At 44.6% G+C, this 19460-nt stretch overlaps 1 protein-coding gene across 1 annotated transcript; it reads left to right on the top strand.

The window, feature by feature from the left end:
* Window positions 1-186: 186 nt before the first annotated feature.
* Window positions 187-17555, top strand: DESI1 (desumoylating isopeptidase 1). Its single transcript, XM_054814409.1, is given in 7 exon segments — window positions 187-344; window positions 347-503; window positions 10467-10488; window positions 11450-11519; window positions 12175-12284; window positions 13082-13204; window positions 14387-17555. Coding segments are annotated over 7 exon segments (699 nt in total). The 5' UTR covers window positions 187-221; the 3' UTR covers window positions 14481-17555.
* The last annotated feature ends 1905 nt before the right edge of the window (window positions 17556-19460 follow it).

Below are 19460 nucleotides of genomic sequence, written 5' to 3' on the forward strand. Positions count from 1 at the left end.
CCCTCCAGATGGATTGGTTGAGGGGGAGAAAAGAAGGCGAGAGCTCTGCCCGCCCTGCGCGTGGCTCCGGCTCTGAAGCCGGAAACGGCGCCAAACCTCACCAATGAGAGGGGGACTTCCTCATCCCCGCCCACCGCCTCTAGCTCCTCCCTCGCGACGACCCCCCGCACTGCATAACGGCGCAGTGACGGGGCAGCCCGGCCGGTCGCCGGCTCCCGCGCATGCGCAGAGGCAGCGTCGCCCCTTCCGTTCCGTCTGTCACCTCACGGTTGGTGCTACCGCACCCAGGAGCGGCGGCGGGGCCAGCACCGGGGCTGCCCTTTCCCCTTCCCCTCCGCTTCCCGGCGTCCGGCCGGCCGGCGGCCGCCTGTCAGGGCTCCGGGTGCCGCCCGGCGGCCGTGCCCGTGCCCCCATGGAGGAGCCGCTGGCCCTGCACCCCGTGAAGCTCTATGTGTACGACCTGTCCAAGGGCATGGCCCGGCGCCTCAGCCCCCTCATGCTGGGTAAGAGCATAGCGGGGGCCCCGCACCGGCACCGCCCCGCCTCTGCCTGGGGCCCGGCCCACCCCTCCCGCCGCCGCCGTCGTCTCCCGGGGGCTTGCGTCCCCCCCACCGACCGCCGCGGCCACGCCGGGGAACGGGGCCGAAATCACCCCCTTCAGTCCTGGGGGTGGTTTTTCCTCCGCCTGGTAATGCTCTGCCGAGGGAGCGGCCCGCCGGGGAAGGGCTCCCTGAGGGCGCGGGCAGCGCTCGGCGGTTGCGGACACCGGGCCGCGGCGGTGGCCGGTGGCTGATGCACGACTTGCGAGTGTGCGGGCCTGGCTTGGGGGCCCGATGTGTGGGGAGAAAAGTGGGGTTTAGCTGCAGCATCCCTGTCTCCGTCCTCAGCAGAACGAGCTTTGTCAGTAAGGTCACTCCAGGTGAACAGGGTCCAGCCTCTTTTCCTCCATCTGTCCTTTGCTGCTTCATTAATTTTATTCACCAAAGGCTAATTAAGAGTATTACTTAGCCCCTGAAGTGAGGGAAAGCTCAGTTCCTGACACCCCGACTGCTGTGACGCCTCGGCAGGAAGGCTGAACTGGAAGAAAGCCTTCTGCTGTTTACAAGGTTATTGGGTTCAAGCGGCTCCATGTTGTGGTGAGGCTGGACTGGGCTAGGCGTTACACGGCTTGTGATGCACAATTGACCACCACCTCCTTCCAGAGAGTTTGTAAAAGTTTGTTGTATGTCTTATCAAGAATCCATGTGTTTCTAACTGAGCCCTGGGCTGGGGATGGGAAGGAAACTTAGATTTTGCTTGAAGTTTTGGAAGTGTGAAGTACAAATGCAACAAGAGTGTGGTTTGTACCTGTTACGTGTAGACTCTGACCCATGTCAGACCAGCAGTCTGTGTGAGATGAGACTTCCCAACAGGCTCAGTGTCTGAACAGATGGCTCCATGTAATCTTGTTTTACAGTTTGTTGGCATTCACTTTGCTCATCTGTCCTACGAGGAGATTTTGTGCTTTCCTGCAAGCTTAAAATGAAAGTCCCAATAATTCTTAGCATGAGGTTTCGTACACGTCAACGATAGGCTTGCAAAGTTGAGAAGAAAATATTACAGAGATCATATGTGATGTGCTCTGTTAGCCAGACAGCAATGACAGTTTTGGAAGATGTGTGTTTCCTGCACTGGATAACCTCAAAATTTTTTGCACGGTCAGAGTCACTTCTGTTGTAGCCCTCAGGGAAGTAATTTTTCACCTGTTAGTTCATTATAGCCATGTTTTATCTTGCGCTAAGAGTTACAAATCTTAGGATACAGATTACATGTGTGCATGATTTACCTGTGTTTGAATCAAGCGGATTTTAAGCAGTCTTATTTCAAAGTGTTGGTCCAGACATAGACTATAGACCAGTGACAACCTATTTCTGTACACAGCTCTGTGCTGATCTTCACACAGATGAGGTGATGGCTTTTTAGCTCTCTTGTTAGTCACAGAGTCAATCTTGGGACCTTATAGCTTTCTGAATTTCTGCATAAAAATGCTTAGTGCATGACTTCATTTTTGGTGCTCTTTATGCTATCCAAACAACAACTTAAAAACTTTGTGCTTGAGATACATTTTGGTGCTGAGTTTCCAGGAATCTGAGTAATGAAAAAGAAGACTTAAAAATCTGAACATGTCTTTTGGTAGTGTGGGAAGTGTTGCTTGCTAGTACTGCCCAGTAACTAGCTGAGTTCAGACGTGTTCATGGAACAGGGCCAACTAGGCCTGCGTGGTCACAGTGACAAGGCAGACTGCAGAATATTTGGGATTATGTGGATCCAGCAACTGGATTGTCTGTAAAACAATTTGTTTGTTCCATTTTTTCCTTCAAGTTAAGTATCTTCTGTGTGTTTTCACTCCAATCTGTCGTACCTCCAGATTAGTTTACAAACCTCTCCAAGAGCAAAGGGATGGAGAGAACATGCCTCTGTCCTTGTGTACACACCTTTTTTTTTTTTTTTCTTGAAGAACAACAACAACTGTTGCTGCTTCTCTGTACATCAACTTTCAGATGGTCAATAGCTATTTTTCCTTTTTTTTTTTGGTCAGTGATGTTCATAAACTCTACGTCATCAGGGTAAGTCACAGGAATTGAAGAGGAAAGGATTTATTGGATGATTTCATGCTAAACATTTGTCATCTCTACTTCTGGTATTCTTTCCATAGATGTCAAGTTTGACTGAAACAATGCTTTTGCTCCGAGTGATAATTCTGTAACACCACCTATACTGAAAGACATGTATTTTAGAGAGAAGAAACAAATATGGTAATTGATTGTGCTAAAATCAATTCCTAGCATGCCTGAAAACAGAAACTTGGATCTCCCTGCCAGAGAGGGATGAATCCCTTCTTATGGGGCTGACCACTGCAAGAGCATCACCACATGGTGTCTTCGGGTGCTAATAGGATCCAGAGGTATGAGGGATTATGTCAGTACAGCCTTCAGGGATCAGCTCTCACTACTAAATGTTATCCTAACTTTTTCAGTATCAAGTCTCTCCATTGTGGCTGAAGGGTGAACCTGAAAGGTAAAGCTATACAGCACTGCTCATAGCAGGCTTTAGAGTTACATAGTCGTGGCCTTTGGGCATGTCTTCACTTTTCTTGGCAGGTTTTTTCTTTTTTACCCAGACTATTTTTGTTCTTCCTACATTTCTGTGAGTTTCCTATAATTTTTCAGTGAATGTTTCTATTCTAAACATGACCAAATGTTGTAGTTCAATTGCCTTTGATATCAGAAGTGGCATATTTAATTTTTGTGTGCTGTTGCTCTACATGTCCCTTTTCTACAGGTATTGTTCCCCCTCTCTCCCCCATTCTCAGTCTATGCAACTACATTTGTCTGTCCAACTACATGATTTAATAATAAATATTAATCTTAAAGCAGACTTCACCTGGTTCTATGGGAGGTGGAGAGGATAACGGAATAGTTCAGCTTGCAGTGCTGATTTTGAAGGAAATTGAAATTTTTAAATGGTACATTCAGCTGTAAGGACTTAACAGTCCAGAAAGAGTTGGAGCTACAAGTAGCTGCTAAAAGGAGGTACCTTCTCTTCCACCCATTATGAAGAATTTAGAATTGCTGCAGCGTGAGGTTCCATCAGCTTTGCTCCAGAGCATTTGCTAGGGATTTAATGAAAATCAAGTGTGTTACCCTCCCCCAATCTAGCCTACTTCTTGGTCTCTGTAGGCACCTCGAGAAGAAGGGAACTGAAGGAGACTCCTCCCTCTCTTTTAGTTTCTTTGCTTAAGTTGAGCACCCTCAGTAGCACGTAGGAGAAAGTGCTTGACTAATTAGGATAATTTTCAATTTAAAAAGGGCAGGTATATTAATGGATTGGCCTAAGTAAATTGCAACAACATGCAAAGCAATGCACTGCTAGAAATGCCCACGCTGGTTGACCAAATTATATCACTTCCAGTTCCACAGGAGACAAGTTCACTACTTTTCTGGGATCTTTTAGGGTCTTCTGGGGCTTGCATATCCATTGCAGAGCATAGATATGTTGTTAAAAATGCTAAGCTTCCTATTATTTCTTTATAGCTCAGGAACAGGTGGTGGTCTTGTGCTGAGGGATGGATGGCCTAAGCTCTGAATGGGGTAAATCAAGTGCCCATCTCCTTATGTAATTCCTTCATGTTTCAGAACTCTTCTGCCCTTCAGTCTAATAATTTGGATTAATATACAAACACCACTTTCATATTTAAAATGCACAGGAATAAATACATTGTGTGGCCCTCAAGATTAACAAATTAACTGTGCCAGTGAAATAGATTGGTGAGCATCTAATCTCCCTTCTGCTTGGCCTTCCAGATAAATCCAAGCATGGGAGTAATCCTGTTTGATTGTATTCTAAAATTACATGGGCTTGCTGCTTTCAAAATACCCTTGCATCCCAACAATGACAGTCTCCTGAATCAGTTGTACAACAAACAAATCTAACTACTTCATTCTCCATGTTCCTGTGACTAAGCTGAGGGTCCTGGAATTGTTTAATGGATTTGAATATTGTTTTTTTCTCATAGGTAAGCACCATTAAAGTATTTGAGCTATGAATGTTCTAAAGAAAAATAACAGCAAATAATAAAAAAACCCCTTTGTTTGCCAGATGATACTCTGCCTCATTCAAACAATTTGAATCTTTGAGATGCTTAAGCACACAGATCTATGCTGACTTGGCATCCCCTCCTGAGTTCTAGTGAGTATTTTCAGGAAAGATCCATATAAGCACCTCAGCAAGTAAGAGAAAAAAAGAAAAAAGACTTAAAGATCAGGTATGTGATCAGGTTTCCAAAGACTGACAAGCTGTCACCCTAAAGCTCTCACAGATACCACACAGTAACTTTCATGCCCATGTTCGTGGTCTGTGACAAATGCAAGGTAGCTTGACTTACATCAGGCTGTAATGGAAGCAGATCAAATTGAATTGCTTCATGTTTACTTCAGGCTGAACTTGCATGCAGGCAGTTACTGTGGGATGGATGACACCTGGTAACTTGACCAGGTGCACTAATTGTTGTACAATTAAGTTTGTACATCTAAATTTGCAACACCCTTACCTGCTCAACAGCCCTGTGTCCCTTGAAATATTTAAACTCTTTAGGCATCTTGCTGTTTCTCTGTTTTACCTGAATGAACAGCAGATGCCCAAAAGAGTATCATCCCACCAGGATATTCCTGTTGCGCATTATATGCGTGGGCATCGTTTGGATTAGCTTTGCTGTAGGTATCGAGTGAAGGGCAATGGCTGCAATTGAAAGGCTTTATCAGCTCAAATGGCAATTACTGGGGAATCAGACTTCTCTATATAGTTATAGACAGCCTCAGGATATGAGTAAATGTGTTGGTTTTGGTGGCACTACCAGTGTATAGTTCTGCCCATGTTGTAGCGTGCCACAGGAGTTTGAGTGATGTGGCGAGGAGTGGAAGAGCATGAAACACGATGATGTCTGCCAGTACCTCAGATGATACTTGCAATCCTTTCTTCTAGACCACTCAATTGACTGAGATGTAAGTTCTATTTGGGATTATTTGTGGAGGCTCCCTGGCAAGCTTGACCTTCTATTTTTTAAGCTGGACAGTGCTGCCAGAAGCAGCTTTATTGGAAAGTGTCACTGCAAGGCCTACGTACTACTTGTGCTTTAGCACTGCTACAGCAATACTGTACTCATGCTCTCACCTGGGCAGCTGGCTGTGGAAACAGAGCAGTGCCGATCCTTGCTTGGTCATGCTGTTGGGGCTGGGATGTGTATCAAGCCTTCAGAGGCTGCGAGCAGCGTATTTTGTATATAATGGACAATGCTCAGCAGAAGGCAAGACATGACTCCTTAGTGCAGGCTGCATTATGTGAGCTTGTCAGGAGCGGCAGTGGTTGTGAGCTGTCTGTCGCCTGTTCTGTGCGATGTCTGAGTTTGAGAGAAGGGCAAGAAGAGTCATACAGGAGGATCACCAACAGAGGCAAAACTTCAGGAGGAAGATGATGGTGTCAGTGAAGGTCTGTACCGAACCTCTTGGTGCATGATGCAACAGACAAACAACATTAAGATTCTTGCTGAGTGGTGGGAAAGGGAGCTGCCCAGGTTCCTCAGAAGCTGGTGGCCATTGACTTATTCCTCTGTCAGTCAGTTTGGAGTTGAGATGACAACAGGCCAGCTGTGCAGAATGGGAAACTGCAGCAGCATACCAGAAGTTCTTGGTCTTGGATACCTCTGGGTGATGCGTGTGTGGCCAATAATGGCAAGTTTCTTAGGTTGGGATTCCCCAACGGTGTTGTCATTGGAGAGGCTTGCACTGCCTTTGACCAAGCACAGTCCACCAGTGGCAGAAGGGGATTTTATTTTGTCTGCAGCAGGCTGGACAGTTACCGTGGATGCCTTATTGTCATCAGTGCTGCAGATCTGGCATGTGTTTTCCACAATGCCAGCCTGGTTAATGTCTTACAGGAGCCAAGCAAAATTAGCAGGTCAGCAGCTCCATTAAGATCATCAAACCAGTGCTTGGCACAAACTGACCTAGCTGAGCAGCCTCAGACAGACGTGCCTTGTGAAGATAGGTGGCTTCACTTGCCAAGAGCTGTTCTGTTACTGCCCTGGCAGTTGCTGCCTGTTGTTGGCTACGGATTTCGTGTGTGGCAGCCAGAGACGAGCCCCCCAGCGTTGGACTGCAGTCTAATGCAAAGTCCCTTTCGTGAATTCTGCTTGAGTTTTGTTCATGCAAAGAGAGAATTGCATTGGTGGAAAGGGACCTCTGGAGGTCCTGCTCTAGGTAAATCCGATTCTTCAGGGCCCTGGGCAGCTGTGTTCTGAGTACCTCTGAGGATGGAAATCCTACGTGCTTTCTGGACCCCTGCCCCAGTGTTTGACCACCTTCATGGTAAATTTTTTTTCCTCCTGTTACTGAGTTGGGAATTTTCCATTTTCCAAATAGCACCTGTTGCCTTTCACTGTGCACCTCTGAGTAGAACAAGGCTCCCTTTCCTCTACACCCATTAGGTAGTTGTAGACAGCAATAAGGACTCTTGGCCTTCTCTCCTTGAGTCTGAGCAGGCCATTTCGCTTAGACACTCTTCAATACAGCAAGTGCTCCAGCCCAATACATCAGTGACTTTTGTACTGGGGGATCCAAAAGTGGACATGGCACTCCAGATGTGGTTTCACAAGTGTCAAATAGGGGGAAAGAGTCACCTCCCTTGAGCTGCTGGCTGCGTTCTTGCTAGAGCAGCCCAATGTGTTGTAGCCTTTGCTGTAATGATCTTTTCAAGTAGGTGTTGTAATTGTTCCTGGCAGCACCTGTGACATTGTCAGCATCTGCTGTAACTCTTTCACCTGCACACAGAATCTATGTGCAGAGTGACAACTTTGTGGAATGCCTTCCGTTGTTTGCTGGAAATGTGTGTGAAAGTAAATACTAAGATGTTCTTTTTCCATTTAGTATGCAAAAGGGCAGATACAATTCTAGTATGTGCTGCCTTTGAAATGGTTTGTTTCTCTGCCCTGAAGGATAAAGTTCAAGTTTCTAGTGGAAAACAGTGATTTATTATGAACAAATGTGTAATAATTTATTAACAGATATGCAGAACACTAACTATGCAAAGCCAAGCAGTAGATCCTATCGTAGGCCAGCTGCTAAAGTTAGGGCAGTGCACTATACCCCACCTCACGCATTACTGGTGAGCCTGTGGCGTCACTGGTTTCTGGCAGCTCCAGAGCACAAGGCAAAAGTTCTGATGGGGGAAAGTGTGGAACAAGGGCCAGAGAATCAGGGAGCACAACAGCGTGGGACATGCAAGAGGGGCAGCAAACGCTCCTGTGGTGTTGCAACACACTGCTCCAGTTCTCTCATCGGTGCTACTATCTTTTGGCCTTCATCCTACTCCATGCCTATATTTCTGTGTGACGGTGAATATGCTTGCTGCCTGGCTGTGATCCATGGTAGTGACAGATCAATCCACCTACTTCAAAACTGTGCTCGCTTCGACTGATGTCTCTATTGTCACAACAGCCTTTTCCCTGCCTCCGCTCTTATATGACCCTTGTCTGAAACAGGTATCTAATCTGTGCCTATTTTGCTTCAGACTTGAGTGGAAAAAATATGGTAGTGATTGTTTATTCCTTGCTTGGACGCATAAGCATCCTTTTCTCAGAACTCTTGAAGGATTATCCTCGTCAGTTTTGTTCCTCTGTTTTACCCAGTCCTGATCACAGAAAGGTGGTTTTGCCCAAGGGAAAGAACTCATGAAGAACTACTGCTGCTTCAAAGCAGCACATTCACTCCTGGCACTCACAGATCAAAGCAGCCTTGACAGAGAAGTAGGAGAGGATAAATACCCCAAGACCCTCTGCCTATAGAAAGGGAAAGGCAATGCCTCTGCCTCCCTGTAGGCCGTTGATGCCGTGGCACTGATCTAAGTAAGGACAATAGAAGAATGTCTTTCCACAGGACAAGTGGAACTGGGGCAATGTACCCCATCACTGCTACCACAGTAGGTATCTTAGAAGAAGCTGGACACGAACAGAAGAAGAGTGACCCCTGAAGTTTCAGCAGAGAAGCCAGCATCCTGGAGGCTGAGGGATGAAATATTGCTCTGTCAAACTACTGTTTAGCTTTAGGCCCCTGATACACTAACTGGGGCTCAGCGTGTAACGTTCTGCCTGCTCTTTGAGAATCGTGCAGGATGAGCAGGGGAATGCAACTGAGCCAAACTTTGTTTTTACCAAACTTCTTTTTTTAATGATTGGAATAATTTATTGTTATTCTGAGCATCCGATTCCAGCCTTTGAAAAGTAGTCACAGTGCAGTTTCAACATCATAAGCTGGGAGAATACAAGCAGGGTGGCTGGTGGAATAGTTGCTAGGGAGAGGCAAGGCTGACAGTGGGATGAGGGATGCAGCCAGATCCTGAGTTAAGGTCAGTTAAGGCAGTGGCCCTCATGATAACTAAGAAAAGCCTGAATGTTACAAGCATTTGACTAAAACATTAAAAAAAAGACCACAGCTCTGAGGCTGCATTTAAAGGAGGAGGATAATATCTAGATATAATGGCCCAGAATTCAGGAAGCAAGTCTGTGGCTAGCTTTGGGAGGCCTGAGGCTGGTGTGATGTAAACAGATGGTATCCAAACCAGAGCAAAGCCTGTTAGCCGAAAGTTAACCCATCAGTGCTTTCTGAAGAAATTTGTATTAGAACAGTGCCTCTCACGTTCAGGTGGCTTTTTTTATCATGTCTACAGTGTTTCTTACCTAGCTCTGGGAAACGTGCAGATGACTTTAGCAGGTCATCGCATCACATTCTGGTATATAAGAGCTGAACAATAACAACAAAACGTCTTGGAAGAGGTGCTGCTTGGATATAAAGGATAGTGGTGTGGGAACTGGTCTGCTAGGGGAGAGTGCTTATACATGGAGGCTGACTAAAAGGATCAGGAGCCTGCTGCAAGCACGCAGAAGCTGTGGCAGAGGAGCACTCAGCCTGCTGGGTTCAGAAGAATACCAGATGTTGGTATGCACATGGTTTTTCTGTTCTAAATGCACTTTTCTGGGTGTTGTGCACCTTGTTTGGCAAAATAAAGTTTAGCACATCTGTCTTAGCATGTTGTTGCTGCCTACAAGTTTATAAAGGGGTACGATACCAGGAACTAAGCCTTTAGGCTCAATTATTTACCTGTCATAACCTAGAGCAGTAACAGCTGGTGAGCCTTTGAAGAGAGGTTTGATTTTTGAGATCCTACCATGAACCCAGAGAGGTTTAGGTTTTCTACTTCTAGGGAACTGGAAGAACATTTCAGAAGGGATTGTTTCTCTAAGACACAATGATTTTTATCAATTTAGTGGTGCCTGAAGCAAGTCTTTGCTGCTGTGTTCTACAAAACACATAATTTTATAAGTTGTATAAATTTCAACCCTGCGCTTCTCCCTTCCCCAACTCCCACTTAAACTGCTAATTTTTAAGGGCAGGAGGAGGGAGGGAAAGGAGGAAACCATGGAATAGATTATAGAGGCTATCACCACAGATCATATGTTCAAGTCAGATCTCTCATCGGTTACTGAAAAAGAAGACTGAATAATCTCTGCTGGCTAACTGCCTGCCATTACAAAATCAGTGTAAAATTCGACTCTTCTAGTCCTGACTGAAGACTCTAATTTTAGGAAGAGGTTTCTTTTCTTGGTCTGTAGACAAAAGCCCAGGGAAGGTAAAGACTGGCAGGATAGGGTGGCATTGCCACTTCTGCATGCAGGAGGAAGAAAGTACAGTAGCAGTGTGGATGGAGTAGTTCATTTGAAAGACAGACATTCTGTTTCTTTTGAAGCAACTCTGGAATGAAATCTTTGGTATTACTGTCATGGTGAAATAATAAGCATGGTTCCTAAGTGATTGACAGAAAGTAGGCTGAAATCTAGAAAATATGTTGCTAATAACTCTTCTTTTCTCTGCATACAGGGAAACAGCTGGATGGCATCTGGTAAGTGACCTAGATTTCAATTGCATAATGTGTGTTAAACACTTAGTGGTGTAGGAAGTACTTTCAATATGAGATTATATATGCTTCAGAACATTTTGGTGCTGAAGAGAGACCGAGGCACTTTTTGTTCCTGAATACAGATTGACAGTAAGATAATGTACAGTCAGGTGCTGGTTAAAATTCTCCATTCAGAGCTCAGTGGACCCCATGACAAAAAGTGTTGGTAGTAGTTGTTGTGGTTTAGTGCACTTGTACGCTTTCTTAAGGGTAGGATGTTGTCCTTGTCCCAAGCTCTTTGTCTTCTAATTGCAGACATGACTAAACATGAGAGTAAAAGAGTAGGTGGGAAGAAGGTATTACAGAACTGGGCCTTCTGGCATGTAAGAGCAGTGGCTACATTCGATTACAAAACACCTCCCAATTTGCTATAATTCATATCAAGAGGGTGGTGGTTTTGTTGTTTGTTTTTTTTTTAAAAAAAAGGGGGGAGGGGAACCCCTCCAAAACCTTGTCTCCATCCATTTTCTTCTCTATTGATCCATCTCCAGTGATCATCCGACCTTCTCAGTCAGTGTCACTCAGACATGCACTTCTGTCTATGCGGTAGCAGGGCTAGCTCTGTCTCTCTATCTCTGAATTCACCCTCAACCCTTTAGCTGAAAGAGGCTGCAGGAGATCTCATGCTGGTGTGGAAGTCCCTCTCTTCCTACGCCCTCCATGCTTGGGCAGCTAGCTAAGCTTGTTCTTTCCCAACCACTTACAGAGTTACAGTAGGCTTGATAATCATTGCTTCCACATCCGTCCACGTCCCAGCAGATCCTGTTCCTATTCACAGAAACACATGGACCTTTTCTTTCAGTTACTCGTTTTGTCATGTCCTTGAGCGCATAAATTTACCAGTGATTTATGTGCTAGGTTAAATATTTATTTTGTTTCACCTGTTTTTTGTTCTCTGTGGCAGGCACACCTCCATAATAGTCCATAAGGATGAATTCTTCTATGGCAGTGGAGGAATCTCCAGCTGTGCACCCGTAAGTTAAACTTATTTTTCCGATAAGATAATTTTGTGATAGGGTTACTTTATCAGAATTGCTTGTGTCACTGTCTTTTAGAAAAGGCAGTAGGCTTCTGAATTCAGCCAGATGTGGCTGCTTGCCATGGTTGCCTAGGGCATCTGAGGAAAAGCACGGACAGTGGGTTTAAGCCCAACTAAATATGGGTTGAGCATTGCTTCTGCTGATAGAGTCTATCTGTCCAAGACACCTTCTGCAGCTGCATTGCTAGAGTGACACCTTGTCTAATTCTGTGTAGATAGATTTTACATGCAGACTTGGTAACTAGAGGTAACCTTTTTAAATTAAAAAAAAAAAATCATGATGCTTTGCCTGACCTTTCTGTTCTTGGAGAGGAAAAACTGATAGGCTATTCTTTTAAAGCAGCATTTTGCCATAGCATAGAGCTTTCAGCACAAAGAGCCAAGTGCACAAGCTGAAATGTAAGTTGCATGTCGCTTCTCATTCTCTGAGTGCAGAACAGGGGAGACCAATAGGGCTCTTTGCTTGACAAACATACCGAAGGTTCCTCCTTTTGCATCTGGACAAGCCATGATAGGTCTGTTCAATAGAATCCTCCAAAAGAATTCAGTCTGCCCATTTAACATTGTCTTCTGGCTGTTAATTTTTACAGGGAGGAACGCTTCTTGGCCCCCCGGACTCAGTCGTTGACCTGGGCAACACTGAAGTCACAGAAGAAATTTTTCTGGAATATCTTTCCTCTTTGGGGGAATCTATGTTTCGGTAAGTAGCAGCTTTTACTATAAAATCTTTATAACAAAAAAAGCCTTTAGGAGAAGGGTTGCAGAGTAGAGGAAGGTATTATGAAACCAGTCCTGCTCACAAAGCTTTGTATGCTTAGTGTATTATTTGGTACCCTCCAAATATAAGACTGGAACCGATGCACCGATACTCAAGGAGCTACCAGCTAGGCAACCTTCTGGTGTGCCAGCTTTGAGCCTGGCTGGGAAAGCATTCTGCCAGGAAGTCTTTGACATTGTTTTTTTGTAAAATGGAATAATGCCTGCAATGCCTTTGAGAGAATCACCAGGGAAAACGAAGGCACTATATGAAATGTTTCAGTAAATAGTGCTTTGCCCCATGAGTCATAGGTAAAGTGTTGTAGTAAAGCTGCCAACTTTCAGATGAGTAAAAACAAGATCTTGACTGTTAAAGAGTCTAGTATCCTTCTCACAAGAATAGGAAACAGTAGCATTTAGTGTTCTGGCTATATGTCAATATCAATAATTTCTGTAATTTCTCGTTATTCCTTCTGTGGTTTTAATTGAAGAAACCTGACCTCACTTACCCTCTAAAAAAGCATTGTATAAAGTCAGTGATGCAGAGAGATGTCATTTTCCACCCTGATTCAATTGAATTTGAAGGTGAATTGATGTCTGCATTTTACCTACTTGCCTTAGTGGCGGAAAAAAGTGCTAATGAAAGGAGATGTTCTCGCTAGGCCTCTATCTTTTTTTTTGCTTATTAGATTTATTGCTGAATCTGTCTTTTTATGTTTCAATTCCTTTTCTGTGGCACAGAGGAGAGTCTTATAACCTCTTTGAACATAACTGCAACACCTTCAGTAATGAAGTGGCACAGTTCCTGACAGGAAGAAAAATCCCTTCCTACATCACTGACCTTCCAGCTGAAGTTCTTGCCACGTGAGTACGCATGCCACTCCTCTCTGTAGTGTATCGCTTCATGCTAATGCTTAAGCATTTGACAGAGCCAGCGGTACCAGTTTCTGCTGGCTCTCTCTGAGAACCAGCGTAAGATTAAGAGGAGGATGCTATTTGCTTTACTTCAACACTTACGACACTGTATGGCAAGTGCTGACTGGCACTGGCATTACTAAGAAGACAGGAGGAGGTTGTTCTTCTACCTTCAAACCAACTAGTTTAACTTAGGTTTTTTTCCGATGGTCTCTTATATGTGACCAGACAAGCATAGAAAGTTTCAGAAAATGGTGCAAGTTTTTTTTGTCTTAGGAAACCAGTATCTGTTAAAGGTCACTTCTCTTATTCTAAGCACCATAATAGCAGTGGAGGTGTCAGCTTTGCTCGTGAAGAGGCAGGGGAGATGTAATTTTAAAATTAACGCTGCAGTTTGAAAGCTAGGACTGGATGGAAAAAGAGGATATGAAAAAGAGGAAATGAAAAATTCCTGCCTGGTAGTTCAGCTCAATTTTTTTTTTTTTTTTTTAAACTCTCAGCTAGTGAGGATCCCAGTGGGATGATTTGAGCTCCATCATTTAGGTCTTACTTCTCATAACAATGGTATACCATGTTATTTGGGAGACATGTCTTCTACCTTGGGCTCTTATTGCTTCAGATATCTCAAAATCAGATAAATTCTATAACAGAGTGAGTTGCATTGAAAGATAAACCAGGTGCTACGGGTTGCAACAGAAATTATTCTGTGAGTGTTGAACCATTGTCTTATAAGGGAGCTTGAGGCTATTCTTCTAACAGTCTTTAATATTGATGTGGTACTTCACGGAGCACTGCAGTTGCATAACAGGTATTTTGTTCGCACACTTAAGTGAAATGAATTACTAAAAGCCAGTTTCAGACACAGTATTACCACATTAGCAGTCTGGGCATGTTAGGACTCAGAACTAGCTTATATAAAATCATGTTTAAGATTCTTAGTTATTGAACAGTAAACTCTCTTCAATAGGTTAAATCAGTTTGCTTTAGTTTGTAGTGGAAGTCTGTTCTTCAAATGTGCTTCTACAGTGTTGGTTTGCTTGCACTCTAGGAAGTGAGTGCACTTCAGTAGTAAGTGGGAAAAGTTGTTCATCAAGTAAGCTATTTGAGATGTTTATTTCTTTACCTTCTCAGACCTTTTGGACAAGCTTTAAGGCCCCTCCTGGACTCCATCCAGATCCAGCCACCCGGAGGAAATACCTTCAGCAGACATAATGGACAGAGCTAACAGGAGTGACCCAGTGTGCCCAGCCTCACCAGGCCTCTTCCTTTTTAAACATGAATCTACCAGATTTCTATTTTATAATTTCCCATCAGAATTAACTCTACAGAAGTTACAAGACAAGTTTTAAAATTTCCTTGGGAGAGGATTTATCAGGGTGCATGTAAGACAATGCTACCAAAAAGATTGCCATAATTTCTAATAGTATTATACTAATTTATAAAGGCTGTCTTGTCCGAGTAGGCTGACACTTTCTAAGTAACTCCCGTGCTGGTAAGTGGGAATTCATTCCATGAGCATTCAAGGGCCCATTACACAATTTGGAGTAAATAAAGGGATGTCTTAGCCATCCCTTGCAGGCTTGCATCTTTTTCTCCTGTCACTGCCTATATTATGGGGGTGTTTGCTGAAGTCTAGCAAAGAGACAAAGTGTCGGTAGCCTAGGAAGTGAAGGTGTCCCAGGATTAGTTTTCTGCATATTTCGTTGATGTTATGTTATTTGCTCAGGGGAAGAGCTGAACTGATCTGATTAGAATATTTGCAGTGGCACAGCTGCGTGGGAAAGTTGATCAAGCTGAATTGTGTGTTGGTGTCACCCAGTAAAGTTGAAACTTTCAATGGGACTAGCTGTGTGTGGGAGGGAGGCTGGAGCTGAAGGCTACCAAGAGCTCATAATGTTAGGTCCAAGAGTTATGGGAAAGAACCAGCTGAAAGAACAGAATCTCATGAGCAGAAGTGCTGGAAACAAATTTCAGGTGAAAGTAAAATGAAGTTAAATGTTTCCTTTTCTCGCACGTAAGCTTATCAGTAGATAGACAGAACCTTGTTAACTGTTTACCTTTGCATAAGAGCTGGGTTTGTTGTGGTGGGTTTTTTTTTCTTACCAAGCCAGAGTTACAGTACAGTCAGGCAGGAGTAGCATGGCAACTGTACGATAACGTAAGGCCGACCAATTCTGCATTCAATATCTAGTTGTGGACACAGTAAGACTTCCAACTTTCTTTGATATTACTGTCCTTCCCAAAGCAGTGATGCACATCACAGAGACGGTTCTGTTTAAGTGTAAGAGAAATAGGTGGTAGGTCTCCCCAAATGTAAAGAAAATGAGGAAGAGTCAAATTAAGCTTTTCTATGGAACAACTGAGTTTATTGGGATACATGCAGAAGCAGTCCTGTCCTTAGATTGGTGTTAGATTGTTTCAATACTGCATCTTCTAGTTTAAGATTCTTACAGCTTTGCAATTATTTGCAGTGGGGAAAGATTAGGGGAATGAAAGAATAGGCACGCTGATTTCTTTTCATGCATGTATATACACTGTTTTCCTGAACAATTTTGTAGCAGTTAACATTTAGGAAGGAATGCAAGAAAGATGTTGGACAAACCCCAAAACATTGCTGATGCTCCATAAATGGGGTTTGCACATTCCAGATGCTGCTGAAAAAGCATCTATGCAAATGTATAGCCCTTTGTCCAGTGCTTTGTTGTGAAAAGTATTGCTGCAAGTTCAGTCCTGCATCTCAGACTTCCTGCGGTGGAAATTTCCTGCATACCTAAAGGAGATGTCTTTCCTCTGCTGGGCTCTTTCTCCCAGAATAATACAGTTTGATAAGTTTCTCACGCTGTTACTCAGTGTGGACTGTAATGGCTCATATTTTTGAGGGGATGGGATGGAGGGGAGCTGACACTTAGTCACTCTGTCAAATACTCTCTTGCCCTGCACCTTGTGGAGACACTATGTGAGTAGAAGCAGGGTACTGTCAGTCCATCTTGCAGTTTTGTGTGTACCTGCTCTCAGAGCACAGCAGTGGCCCTTGCAGCCCAGATTATTTTTGTTGTTGTCATTCTCTGCTTGTGCCATCAACTTCTCTTTAAGCATTTCATTTGATGGACTGGACTTGGAGACAGCTGTAGCAGTTAGCACAGATCGGTTTAGACAAAAGCTTTCAATCTTTCCCATCAAAATGTCCTGTTTGCAGAAAGCATTCTATAATAAATCATTTACAAATGCCTTTTGGTGGTCCCGGAGGAAGGATTGGTGTTTGTCTTCTGCTAAGCCATAGCTTAGTTTTCCTGTTTAGTATGTGTATCTTCTCCAGTCTCTTCCCATACCTATTCTGTGAAGAGTAACCAGTCTCTCATCTTAATACACACATGACTGTGCTGCAGAATGCTGTTGCATGTTAGAGATCTTGGAACTTCCTTGGTCGAACAGGTATACTCAAGCTGATACGGTGTAGCCCAACATCCAGGTATGCTAGTTTGGTACCTGCAAGCAGCACAGCTGTGGTTGCTTGTCTTTCAGCAAACTATCACTTCAGGCGCAGCTGCCTGCGGTGGAAGCACTGGTGCCACGGTTTCTGCCCCATGCTCTTGCACAATGAGGAAACCCCTTGTATGTCCACCACTTTAGAGATCCTGAGCATGGCTTGTGCTTGGCTGCCTACTTCAGGACCTTTAACATCCTCTCAGAAGGCAGGAAAGAAAAGGAAGATGCTCACCCCAGGCATTTGGCAATCTGCCTTTTCCCCTCCTGAGCAGCCCCTTTGCAGAGATAATGCTGCTACTTCAAGGCCACTGAGTAAAATTTCACTCGGCCATATTCTGTTTGCAATAGCCAAGGAGCTCCTGGAGGGTCTCCTGGGCTTGGGACCTGCTCTGTGTTTCGTGGCAAAGGAACTGTAGGAGGGAATCCTGTCTGCTTGGTCTTACTGGGTAATGAGACCCCTGTACCCTGTAGGCCTCTTAGGAAACCCATTCTCTCCAAAGATGGTTACGTGTACATTGCAGGACTGTGCCCCCAACATTCCACCCAGCCATACCTACTCCTGCGAATATAAACTAGACTGAGAAGTGTATGTAAGTATATATAGGTGACGAACTTCCCGCTGATTGACAAAGGGGCAGGGAAACTGAACTCCTGAAAGGGAACAGAACCCTTTTGCCCACACTTACTATTCTGTCTTGTATTGCTGGGGTTCCCCTGTGCCATTTAAAAAATGTTAATAATGTCTTTAGGCAGAAAGTGATGTTTTGATTTATTTGTGGTTTTTTTTCTATTACAATAAAAAGAAATACAGCAAGTTTTCCTGCTTGAATGTATGTGTCCACACAGCTGCCCAGCGAACGCAGCTGACCAGAAGTCATTGTCTTCACTCTAGTCTCAGCTGGAAAGTGCAAGATGAGAAATGGTTCAGGCAGTTTACACCAGGTACCACTACTGGAAGTAGCGGTGGCTACTGCCCTTTCCTAGTACTGGTCACAGGCAATGATCTTATTTAGATTTGAGAAAATTTTCCTTCTGTAAGCACCATGGTATCTTATCAAGACCACACTCCTGAGGCCTGACACAGCTTGGATGAGGTGTATGAAGGCTGGACAGCAGGTGTTCTGTCAGCACAGGTTTTGTGCAGCTCTTGCTCATCTAAGTGTGCAAGAATGAAGTGTCTAATGTCTGCTGTTGAAGAGAAGACCCAACAGAGCTTAAATATAGGAAAAGGCTCTAAGCTTTTCCTGATTGTCTTGATGGTACTACTTTCAAAAGGAAAAAAGCAGCTTTAAGAAGTAGACTTCATGCCTGGGTTCCTCTGGAGCTGCAGAGGGGATAGCAGTGAGGATCAAGTAACACTGCCCATCATGCCTCTGCCACTGGGCTGTTAAGGAGCAGGGGAGGAAATTAATTCTGCTTGGTTCAGCCTTCTGAATGCTTATCGATGGCATCCAAATGATAAACCACACAGTTCGCTGTTTGTATGACTGTATCAGTGCAATACAGAAGAGGGCTTGTAACAGAAGGGCTTTCACAAAGATGCATGATTGTGGTTGGTTTGGGCTGTGTTATTCAGATGTGGTGATGCTGGTTTGCTATCAAGTACCAGTACTAGCCCCACATAAAATACCTGGAAATGCATATAAAACCATACCTTGACCTTAATGGCAGCCCTAGACAGAGCGTAAGCCGCTTACCTTCTAAACTTCAAACAAAATACTCGCCCTTGCTGCTAGTAACGGAGATTTTATTCACGACAACAGCTGCTGCCTATGAGCAGTGATCGAGGGAACGTATCAAGAATGGTTTAAGTGCAAAGTATTAAAAAACTGAAACAGCCACGGCAGCCCTGTTCTCAGAGCTACCCTGGATTCAGGGACAGGCACAGCTGTATGCAGCTGTGCACTTCACTGAAAGGCAGACTTGTACTCGCTGGGAAACCAAGATGGCAGAAGTCCTCACCAGCTGATACCAAACAGCAGTGGGGTTGCTGGAAGAGCTGTTTTCACTTGAATACAGTTTCTGAAGCAGCGTGACAAATAAGCTGGAGAACACATAGCAGGTAGTTTGAGCTTTGGAAAGCTCTCCTGGTAGCATAAACCGATGGCACAGTAAAAGTGCAAAAATTTGTGAACACTGACCCATATTTTAGCAGACTTCCCAATTCTGGGAAGTGCCCCGAGGTGGCACTGCTGCCTTGTAGCGCAGGGATGCACCTGAGCCCGGGGGGGGGGGGGGGGGGGGGGGGGGAGCAGCTCCTGCTTTTGGGATGTCCAGAGCAATGTCAGTGCAAGGAGGAAGGTCTCTCCCAGACAAAGCTGCAGGTGGGAGCAGCCAGGAAACAAGACCGTAAGGCAGCCTGGGCTACAGCAAGAACCGAGTGCCGCTACGATGCCAGGGCTGCAACAGGAGAGAGCTGGCAGGTTTTCCTAACACCACATCTCTTCCACCCAGGTGTGGGAAGTCTCGTCCTCATACCATGTCATGGCTTATGAAAAATAAAGGCTTGCATTCCTGAACTCCTGGGAGTTCGCCGTGTATCTGACCCCATGGCTGTCTTTTGAGAGTCCTGGGCGTTAGCTCACAGCTCTGCTGCATGGGAGAGCAGCTCTTCGGCTGCTGGTAGTCAAGCAACCCGAATCCGTGAAGGCATCCCTTCAGCATGCCATGGTAGACACGCTCTGAAGTATTCATATTCTGGAGTAAGCGCCCACACATT

The sequence above is a fragment of the Grus americana genome, chromosome 1 (genome assembly GCF_028858705.1).
Source record: "Grus americana isolate bGruAme1 chromosome 1, bGruAme1.mat, whole genome shotgun sequence".
NCBI lineage: Eukaryota > Metazoa > Chordata > Aves > Gruiformes > Gruidae > Grus > Grus americana.